The sequence below is a fragment of the Sceloporus occidentalis genome, unplaced genomic scaffold (genome assembly GCF_023333645.1).
Source record: "Sceloporus occidentalis isolate IW3139 unplaced genomic scaffold, rSceOcc1.0.p SCAF_1, whole genome shotgun sequence".
Classification (NCBI taxonomy): Eukaryota; Metazoa; Chordata; class Lepidosauria; order Squamata; family Phrynosomatidae; genus Sceloporus; species Sceloporus occidentalis.
Window position 1 is genome coordinate 89,652,713 of NW_028316981.1, and position 11,375 is coordinate 89,664,087.

An 11,375-nucleotide genomic window follows, 5' to 3' on the forward strand; every position below is an offset into this window, starting at 1 on the left:
ATGAATTATCTTAATGAATTCCATAGAATAATACTGGGAACTTTTTCTACTTTCATTTGGTTGGTGTACAAATGAGCAATTAGCACATCAATTTACTTTCTGCTTACCATGATTCCATTGTGGATAAAACCTCGCCGGTAGCGGGCTGGTTTGAGGTGAGGGTATTCTTCGGTGCTTGTGACTCTGATCCCCCAAACCTGCTTCCAGGCTTCATACAGTTGAACATGGACTGGATACACGCCTGAATGATGGGGTGCCACTGCATATCCCATGTCAGTGGGGATACCATGCTCCTAGAAGGGGAGAAGAGAATCCATAACTGTCTCAGTCAGAATCATCTGGGGAGCCTTAACAAAAGGATCTATTACAAGTGAACAGCTGGTCCTTCAAGGTGGGGGTGGGGTTGTTTTGTATCTTACTGGTAGAAAGCAACCACCAGCAGAATTAGCATAAGCAACTAGGAGAAGCTTTTGGGGGAAAACTGGATAAAATGGTTCAAGGTGGATTATTCCCCTCTCTGTTAGGTAAAAAAGAGAACAGAAAGCGGCACAGAACTCTGTCAATTTTCTTATTCATCACAGAGATCTTTATATCTAAGTTGTTCACATCTTGATGACAAATTTACCCAGCAGATTAGGTCGGAAGGTTTTTACATTATCAATGGCTTTAGTCTGACACCAGCCTCAGATGTTTTCCTACAGATGCAAGAATGTGAACAACATGATCAACGTGACAGTATTACATTTTTACTCTACTTGACAGTCAAAAGCCATTCTATGTTATATGTCAGCAACCCTCCCTTGGGGGACACAGGGATGACTATAGTAACACATTCCAGAAATCCACATGTTCCAAAACAACGTGGATTATAGCCCTCTGCCAAATAATTGTTCAGAAGTTTTTGTGGTGTTTCAAGAAAGAGATCTTCTGCCAGATTTTATGGTTGTGTTTTCCCCTCCCACCTTTTCTGTTGCTTTCTCCTGCCTGTTCTAATAGTACAGAAAGAGTTCCCAAATTCTCTGTGTGTTTTTCCTCATGGCACACTAACATGCATCTTTTATAAAAACTGCTCGCTCACTCTCTATCTCTCCATATAGAGAGAGATGGCAAAAGAGAGAGAGAAATGATTTATCTTTTAGTTTTTGTACTCCCTTGAGTGCATCTGTTGAAACTGACTTTGACTTCTGAAACAGTACAAGGAAAAGTGAAGTAAGTATCCCACTGAAGGAACCATTAAGGACTGGTTGCTTGGCAGCACTCCTTTAGCATAAAGGTCGGATAAGAACTATGCTGAATGGCACTGGGAGCTATCTAACAGGGCCACTGGAATTAAGAGACTGCATTAAAAAATTAAAAAACAAGGTGTTGCTTTAGGATGCACTCTCTATAAACCAAAAAACACCAAACTTAGAATAAAACTAGGTGTTAAACTAATAACTTTAAAGAACTCTGTAAATAAAAGAACTTAGCACATCAACAGGAAAAATAAGAGGGGGAACAAGAAACTATATATCAAAGTTCTTGCTGTTCATGAAAATTAGGGGCTGAGCACACCAGAACGACAATACACTGAATATTACTTAACACAAAATTTGATATGAGACCCCACATCACTGCCTGAGATTCTGAGAACTCACACTCAGTCCTGGAAAAATAAATTTTCTGTTTAATAGGTAATAAAAGCTCAAGGTAAGATTTTAGGTTTACAAAAGAGATGTGTGGGCTTAGTAACAGAGGACTATTTACTAGGATCAAAGATTACATTCTGTTGCAAGAGTCACAAAAACCATTATCTCTTTTAAAGAAAAGCTAGGAAATGGCTGAACTGCAGATCAAGAACTGAGTATAAAAACAAGACCGATAGGAAGAGCAGAGAAAGCAGAAACAACTGATGCATTATTTCTTCTGTAAGCTTTATTTGTTATCATGGTTGGAAAAGGAGCTCAGTTTTACAGAATCCCTATGAGGGTAGAATATTAGGACCATTTTACAAACACTCATATCCTTCACTATTTAAATAAACTTTAGTATGTAAGTAGCTATGAACTTATGTTTATAACTAGTTGCTTCATCTGTTGTGGTGGGTTTTAAAGTACACAAGATTTTAAGGATGCTGCTTCTTGCTATGATGACTGAGTGTAATACACGAGTAATCCTGAGAATCTTTTCCTCCCTTTTTGTGATGGCAAATTTCTTAAATCTTTCATTTTATACAAGAAATAAAGCAACCTTTCTTCCCCCTGACACACAGTTTTTTCTCTCTTTCTTTCTTGGCCGACAGTCTTGCTCTGCTCTGAAAAAGCATCATACTCACAATAGCAAACTTTTTGTTCATGGTCATTTGGTCAGCCAGCACAGACTGATTATGGAAGAGGTGAGGCTGCATGTGACTCCACATGTGGGGGAACCACCAGAACTCCTTGACATAGGAAAGCAGCAGGTCATCTCCCTCGTCTTCTGCATCTGTACCTGCCAGGCAGAAGGCATCATCATCATCATCATCATCATCATCATCATCATCATCATCATCGTCATCACCATTCATAAAGGCTGAGGACATAAATGAAAAGCTTACACCTCCCAAATGGATTCTCAATTAGAATAATAACCCATGTTTAACATCCTGTGACTGATTAAATATAGAAGCCTTGCTCTCTAAAGACAAAAATGAATGGGGGGAGGGGGGAGGAAGCACCTTTGTAAATCTTATCCAGAACACTATCAACCAAACTGGTTGAAGACATTTTGTTGCCTGAGACAAAGAAGAAAATGGCAGCCCCATTCCTCTGCTCTCTATACAGGAGCTGTGACTGGACTGGCAAGTTGTCTCTTGCATTCAATGCTGCAGGCTAGACAGCATCCATAGCATCCTTGAGGACAACAGAACATGTTGTGTGGCAAACACAACCCTGTCCTCCAAGAGAAGGGGGACTGGCTATGAGGTTCAGGAAGAATGGCTAGGAAGCTATCACTACTTCCTCCACCCTGTAGCATCTGCTGTAATGGCAGGGTTCACCATACAGTCACTGTCACTGCAGACTAACATTATGAGGTCTGACTCTTAAGTTAAAACCTTTGGTGCTGCAATCACAGAAAGTGAAAACATTCAGAGCTCAGCAAGGAAAATACCACCTATACTATGTCACTCCTGTTCTTACCTGTGTGGAAGAATTTCCCTGAGTAACCCAGATTGAAGGTGAAATTTGGGATATGGGTGCGCAGTTCATTCTGGGTATCAAACAGAGCCTGCCAAGTTGAGGAAAAAATATTTAAAATCAGAATACATGTACACTCTAAGTCCCATGTGGACAACTCCATAGATATGGCTCTTTAACTCACCATAGCTTTTGCCACCAGAAAAGAATGGGCAGCACACAGGTTAGATTTAGAAGAGTGCTGATCATGACTTGCCAACAAGGTCTGTTTGTTCAATTATTAGACTTTAGCATACCTGGCCTTTATGTCATCAGAGAGAGGCAACATCTTAGTGTACTTTTAGACTTATGCCTGAGCTGGGTCGGGGGAGAGAAAGCAATTATTTATAACCCTGATTCTCCAACTTTGGTCCTCAAAATATTTAGAAGCCCCAGCCAGCATGGCCAGTGGTCAGGGCTTCTGGGAGTTCAAGTGCATAAAATATGAAAGATCAAATGTTAAGATCCACTAATTTAGTAGGTATGTGAACCTAGGAGTCAGGGCTCATACTTTGCTTCAGACACAGAAATCATGTCAAAAGAGCACCCTTACAGCAAGCATGGCAATCTGTCCTTCACTCCAGGGAACAGGGATGATTCCTGTGGGACAAGCAAAGTTGTTCATCAGTGCATACACAATTTGTAAGACCTCTGCATCTTAGTCCACTTGACTGTACAGCCTTATTTTTAGAATCAGCTTTGGCCAGTTTATGGCAATACTGCCAGATCTGCTGATCCTTCTGCTTATGTTAATATTATGTGGTCCTGTGCTTCATAAAGCAGACGGCACTGAAATTCTAAATTGGACATGACTAATGCATGAGAACCTATCCATCACTTCCTTAATTCCATAAGTATTCAACAGCACACTGAAAAATGAAACTAGGCACAGATATGTGCATACACACAGATGTATCCAAACACACACCAAGCATTTCACTAAAGTTTCACTGGTGACACTTGAACTACAACAGCAAAACTACATTCCAGGCCACCATGGGCTATTCAAGGATTCCTAGGCCAAAGAGCAGGCACCCAGTTTGCAGCTCCTTGCAATCAATGTACATTCTAGTTTTTGAAAAGGTAATGTGGAAGAATTGAACCACTGGCACTTCTCACACACTGCACCAATATAAGATCTTGTACCAACATAAAAACAAGGGAGCAGAAGCTTTTGATCATGTGCACTTATGACTGCATCTGCACTGAAGAAATAATGCAGCTTGACTTCCTTTTAACAATCCTGATGCCATCCTATGGAGTCCTGGAGTTTGTAGTTTGTTATGGCACAAGAGCTCTCTGACAGCGATTATCTCACTAAACTACAAATCCCAGAACTCCACAGCACTGAGCCATGGTAGTTAAAGCCATGGCAGTTGTTAATATGTAAGCTGGCAAGATCTTTTACAGAGTAACTGCAGCATGCATTTTCTGAGATACATTTTGTAGTTTCCCAGACTAGAGGTCACTGTTGACTAATAACCCACCACTTTGGAACACCTCTTCTGATACAAGCATGTCCCTGAAGACAGCTCAGTATACATATAAATGTATATTGACTGAATTAGCCTTTATCTACCACAAGTAATGAAACGCACAGGGAACAAATTTTCAGATTTTCATCAATTATCCTTGAACTTTCTTTAAAGAGCACTTCTTACTTAAATCTTTGATCATTACACATTTGTTAAACTGATTTGGCTATCTGGAGTGTTGAAATAGCACTGTTTTTGCTAAAATAGATTTTATCTTGGGAAAATTCTTTTTTTTAAATTGCCCCTCCCAGAATCTGTCAGCTAATGAACAGCATGGCTTGCAGATTCTGGAAGGAGTATTTTTTCAAAGTACCTTTTCCAAACTCTGACCAAGACTTAATTCTACTTTTTCTGACAAAAGCAAAACAAATTGTGAGTCAGCCTACTACCTCTTTTTTTTTTTTTGAGGGGGGGTGGGTTCTTCTTGAACTCAGTTAATGATTAAAGACACAAAATGTAAGAACCTGAGCTTTTGCCAATGTAGGTCTCTGCCTCAGATGCTGGTGGTACTGTCCAATAAACTATACAGGGAGCTATTCAGTTTTAATCCAAGGTATTTTTAGTTTAGTGCTAACTACACAAAACCCTTGATTAAACATTTTTGTACATGCAGCTATTTATAGCCACCTTAATTCAAGTGTCTGCAACCAACCAGTTGGCTGTGAACACCAGACTTTTAAACAAAGCAGAAACTAGTCTTTAAGTATGGATTAAAAATTCACGAAGACAGGGTCTTATCGTTCATCATAAAATCCTGCATTTTAAATGTCACTTTCCCAGGGTTCCATATCAATGGATAACAGAAGAGAAAAGAACTCAAAAGGACCAAGTCCTACACTGCAGAACAAGCACTAAAGCTTCGGGATGAGCAATGCTCTTTATGGTAACCTTTAGTTCAAGAAAAAGGATCCTTTGACATTTCAGACAACTCCCCAAATTGCTTATGATTTGCCTTCTTGGCTAAGGAGTTAAATGTCCAGAACATCTGAAGAGCCAAAGGTTCCCCACACCTGCTTTTGTCCAAACAAAAAATCCACAGATCAGTAAGCCTCAGATCTGCCACAAGTCCAAAGTATAATATCCTGGCTATCAGTATGATTACCTTGACATCGTCCACCTTCATCCGCGTACCCTCCTTGCCGACAAAGATATCGTCAATGTCTACCAAAATGTAACGGTCAAGGGGGAGGGAAAGCCTCTTGCCAGTGAGGAAAGAGACAGCGTCCACAAAGACCAGTTTGTGCAGCCAAAAGTTGAGATTGTTGCCAAAAAGGACTCTCTGGATGCCATCGTGAAGACCTAAGTCCTGTACCACAGTGGTATGGAGTGCCGCATCGATGCTCATGTGTGGGATGGATTCTGCTGACTTAGTTTTAGCCAGGAGGACTGGCTCATAGGTGGAATGGTTTGACTGAAAGACTGTCCAGTCTTCCCCTGGAAGAAGCCCCTTCTCTACCTCGCTGGGTCGTGTGATGTACAGAAGTGGTGATTTGGGATTGATGCTGCAGTCCTTAAGTGCAAGATTGGAGTGGAGAAAGAGGGGAAAGCCCTTCAGTTGAGCACTCAGCAAGCTGTTCTCATTGGCCTGTAGGGAGATCACATGACAGCTTCAGACAGGGATTTATTAGGCAGCTATTAAAACAAGGAGAAGTAAAAAGAAGGACAAAGTCAAAGGGATAAAATGACAATAACAACAACAACATTGCACTCTGGTATTTAATGGACACATCAGTAGTGAAACATCAAAGGAGAGTAAAGTTTGTGAATCACTGCCAGACTTTGAAACAAAACTCTGTGAAACAAGTCTAGAACTGAGCCTTTGGGGCTTAATTTACTTTAAAAGTACAAGGTTTTTTTTTTTTACTGTGGCAGGCATTTAAGCTGCTTTAACCTGGTGTCATGTTTAATATGTTTTTAGCACATTTAAGCTGTTTGATTGTTTTGGTCCTGCACTGTTTGCTGCTTTAACTGTACACCACTGTGAAACCCATAATACAATTCCCATAATCCCTCAACATTGGTTCTCTAAGCTATAACTGAAGAGAGCTGTAAAGGGGAAAACAATTCAAAGGGCCACAATTGCCCCCTGTTTGTCTAGAGGAAAAACCCAGCTCAGCTAAACTGTCTTCCAACTCAAGAAAACCCAGGGTTGCAAGCACCACTAAATGTTTGCTTCTCTTCCTCTGCCTGCAGATCCCTAGGCAGCTTCACATTCTTAGAGTCCTCCAACAGAATTATTTCAGAGGGTCAAAGGCCAATTACATTTTGGCTCACAAGAAAGGTATGTAGACCACCCAAAAGATCAATCTGTATACCACGTTGCAGACAAAATCACTCAGATCCATTTTGACTTGGATGCTATAGTTGATAGCAATCCAGTGGATTTTGCTTTGGCCTCTGCTTGTCCAGTTGCAATGGCCTTTTTAAAAAAAAATGTACAGTTGAAGTCACTGTTGGAAAATAAAAGGTATTTATTATTGATTAGAAGTGGGAAACTTCTGGCCCTCCTGACACTGTTGAACTGAAAGCCCCATTGGCACAGCAGCACAGAGAATGGTGAGCGATGATCGGCGTTGCAGTCAAGAGGTTTGCTCACCTCTGATCTAAATAATCATGAGAGATTATAGAAAGTTGCTTAACATAGACCTTACACTTAAGACAAACTCAGTTTTTTCTCTCCTCCTCCTCCTCCTCCTCTCCCCATACCCCCATGTTTGTCTCTCACTCCCATATCAAATGCCACTTCCAAGAAAGCTAAATTAGAGAGAAGTGATAGGCAGTATATGCAGCTGCAAAAACACCCTGTATCTCATGGTGGGTGTGAAAAGATGTTTGCTTAAATCAGAATGAAGTCCTAAATGATTACTGTTCACATAGGGGTGGAGGACAGAGTCTTTTAAAGCTTTCATGGGCAAGTAGTCAGGCTAAATTCTATGACCCTGCAGCCTCCCTGGGTAAGAGCATCTTTCTAAAACTGCTGCAGAGAATTATTAAAATTAGCACTTAGTAGCTAGGCTGTCCCATTTTCACAGATGGGAAATTCTTTTTAACATAAACTCTGGACCCAAGAATCTAATGGTGACACCTGCACGTCTTGGCTTCCTGCATTTATGTCACAGGAAAGAGGGGTCATAAACTGACACTTTTTAATTATTCCAATGTTGTATGGTCTACAGGAAGGTCTACAAGAGGGATCCAAAATCTCTGAAACATACAAAATACTTTATGTGATCAGCAGTGCAATGGACTACTTTATGTGGTGAGCAAAAATGGGTTTTATCCATCTGTGCATCTATATTTCAGAAGGAACTAGCAAAATCACCTCTGAGTATTCTGTGCTTAAGAAAACCCTATGAAATTCATGAGGTCACCATAGGTTGACAGGAAAGTGTGCACACATACACACACATCTATAAAACATATACTGTCGGCTCTTGCCAATCATGGGCTTGCCATACGGAGATTTGAGCATCTGTGGATGGCCCTGCCCTATTGTCCCCAATCGCGGTACGTGCACTTGAGGTACCACTGTTTTGGGCATCTGCTGGTGGTGGTGTGTGTCCTGGGACGGAACCCCTGCATATACAAAGGGCTGGCTGTACATAGTACTAGTACTGATTCTCCCAAAGATCTAACTACATAAACGGACTGAAACTCAAACTGAGAGGATGCAAGATAAAGAATCTGCATTGGTATTTTAAAATTTTAACTCCTTATTAAACTAAATGAACTTTCATGGGCACAAGCCAATAAAGCAAAAGAAATCCAAATAGAAGAAAAAAATTTGAGAGCTCATTTATAATGTCTCATTTAGCATACCTTGCTTTTGCCCTGGGTTCTTGACCCTTCTGGCTTATCCTTTAAAGCACAGAAATGCAACAGACTTTTGGAAAACACCACATCAATTGCCTTGGCTTGAGTTTTGTGTGTGAGAAAAATATTCATCCATGCATCCCTCCTACCTGCCACTTTTAAATTGCAACTGAAGGGAATCTATCAAGGGAAGCAAAAATCTAAGGTAAGGTAGTCCTGTCAAATTATGATGCTTCAACAAAGTTGCTTTGATGCCTCCCAAATTCCTCTTACAAGCTGTTCTCTTTACTCATTAGCCAGCCCCAAAAGAACCATTATTTTTATCTTGCTACTGTCATCAGCACAGCAACGGCAGCACAGTCTTGACTCAAAGACACAGATTTGTAAATCCGCTTTTGGCACCAGTTAAAAAGCACAGCACTTTTACTTATCAGGCTTGGCTGGCAAGGTATCAAGCTACTCAACACAAGTAGCAACTATGAGGAGGTGTCCAAGAAAAAGGCTGACATTTTGCATGCTGAAGATATTCAAGCCCTTCAAACATGAGCACCTTCAAACAACACCTATTCCTATGTACAATGAGCCAGGTTACTTCTGCCATTTTTATATGCCTCCCTCCCATTTTATTAAAGGCAGGCTAGGTTTCCACAAACAGCAAAATAAGGTGGAGATGAAGTTACAGAAGCTAAATATCTTAGACTGAACTATATTAATTTAGACTATGCACAGGTGAAATGCTTCTGAATATCCCCCTCCCCCCCTTTTTTTTTTTAAAGGGACAAAATGGACAGGGGGGAGAGAACAGTTTGGGCAGCTTTCCACATGCAGTTCTTAACACACAAGATGACATTAACACACAGGAACACCTCCCTCAGTCTCAAAGAGATAACTACCTGAAATCACAGAATCTTACAAAGTTCGCAATTTGGGAGTGCTCCTGGACTCATCCCTACAGTTGTCATCTCAAATAGATGTGACGGCCAGGAGTGCTTGGTATCAACTTTGGTTCATACGCCAACTGCGTCCCTCCCTGGACCGAAAGGACCTTGAAGCAGTGGTACATGCACTGGTAATCTCTCATTTAGACTTCTGTAATGCGCTCTACATGGGGTACTCTTATACCAAGTTCAGAAGCTTCAATTAGTACAAAATGCGGCAGCCTGATTGGTCACTGGTACATCTAGGTCTGACCACATAACACCTGTGTCAAAATCACTTCACTGGCTGCCGATTAGCTTCCGGGTGCAGTATAAGTATTGGTTATCACCTTTAAAGCCCTACATGGCTTGGGCCCGAGTTACTTGCAGGAACGCTTCTCCCTACATAATCCGCCCTGCACTCTCAGAACATCTGGGAAGAATCTATTAGAATACCAAATGACTAGATTAACAACGACTTCTCATAGAGCTTTTACTGCCGCTGCTCCTAAACTGTGGAACGGCCTACCAGAAAAGATCCATCTTAGATGCTTTTAAGAAGGCACTTAAGACAGATCTCTTCCAGCAGGCTTACCCACCCGACCTTGTATAGGAGCCTTATTAAATAAAATGTTCCACTCCTTTGATTATGACTGCTGTGTTTGCTATGACTGTCATGCAATTTTATTAATAATGTCAGTATTTTACTGATTGTATCCTTGTATTTGTATTTTGTATTTATTTTATTGGATGTAATCCTGCCTCAATCCGCAGGGAGGGGCAGGAAATATAAATAATATAAATAATAATAATAATAATAATAATAATTATTATTATTATTATTGAAAGGGGCTAGAAAGGGCTATTTATCCCAATACCCTGCCATTCAGAATGAAAGGGTGCTGTTCCCCTACTATTACCACATTGTGCTGCAGAAGTAGGCCACAACACATTTGTATTCATGCAGAAGAGAACTTGGAAAATTCACTTTTGGGGATAATTCCTCTGAAGTATCTTTTCTAAGCCAAGTAACAACTACTATTTTCATTGCTGCAAAAACACTGCCCCCTCTGGAAAGGCTTTCCCCAAATCACAAAACCATTACCTTGAAAAAGCCAATGATTCCTACGCCATATTCAACACAGTACTTGTCCAAGAGCTCACGGTTCCAGGCATCCAGGTTCACATATTTCAAGATGTTCTCATAGATGATCAGTGCAAAACGCCCTCGGTCCTTGTCTGTCAGCGTGGGCATGTCCCCTTTCCCTGGAGCAATCTCTGTCAGATATTTGAAATGACTGGATTCCAAGATGGCCACAATCTCCTGGCCCAGTTGAGAGTAAAGGCTTTCCACGAACACAAGAACCAAGGGGTCTGTGCGAGAGGAATCCACAACTTTGATGGGCTTTAATGGGAGGAGGCGCGAAGGGGCAACCTTCGGCTCATCACAATCCGGGCTAGGGATGTCCCCTGAGGGCTCCAGACCCCTCTTCCACCCATATAAATAATAGGCTGAGACAAAAACGCTGAGCAGGCAGAAGGCAAACAGCAAAAAGAGCACCACCTGAGGAGACACCTGCCGGAAACTCCTCCGGAGCCTGACCAAAGTCATCCTTGCTTTGGGAGAGAATGTACAGGTTGCTTCCCCCACCCCACCCCCCCTACCCCCCCTTCCGCCCTCCAGATCCTGACTCAGAAAAGGCTAGAAATTATTTCACCAAGCAGGAACATGGATGTAGGATTGCCCTGGGACAGTCCATTATCCATCCTGAGCTTTTTTCATGTCACCATGGCAAATCCATTCAGAGTTCCTTTCCAAGGTAAAAATGCCAACAGGTTCCCATCATCACTGCCTCATCAGGAGAAGCCTTGGGCTTCTGGATCACCTCTCAGCAGGAAGGGAGGCATGGTGAATT

The 11,375-nt window shown here is 41.4% G+C and overlaps 1 protein-coding gene across 1 annotated transcript in view; it reads right to left on the reverse strand.

The window, feature by feature from the left end:
* The window catches only part of NDST1 (N-deacetylase and N-sulfotransferase 1), a 36,752-nt gene extending 25,638 nt beyond the window's left edge, over window positions 1-11,114 (reverse strand). The window contains exons 1-5 of the mRNA XM_089528512.1: window positions 10,565-11,114; window positions 5,832-6,314; window positions 3,159-3,246; window positions 2,315-2,469; window positions 108-293 (exon numbers count right to left, since the gene is read on the reverse strand). Of these exons, the coding sequence (XP_089384638.1) occupies window positions 108-293; window positions 2,315-2,469; window positions 3,159-3,246; window positions 5,832-6,314; window positions 10,565-11,071 (1,419 nt within the window). The 5' untranslated portion in view covers window positions 11,072-11,114. The remainder of the gene's footprint in view (window positions 1-107; window positions 294-2,314; window positions 2,470-3,158; window positions 3,247-5,831; window positions 6,315-10,564) is intronic.
* Between the last annotated feature and the right edge of the window lie 261 nt (window positions 11,115-11,375).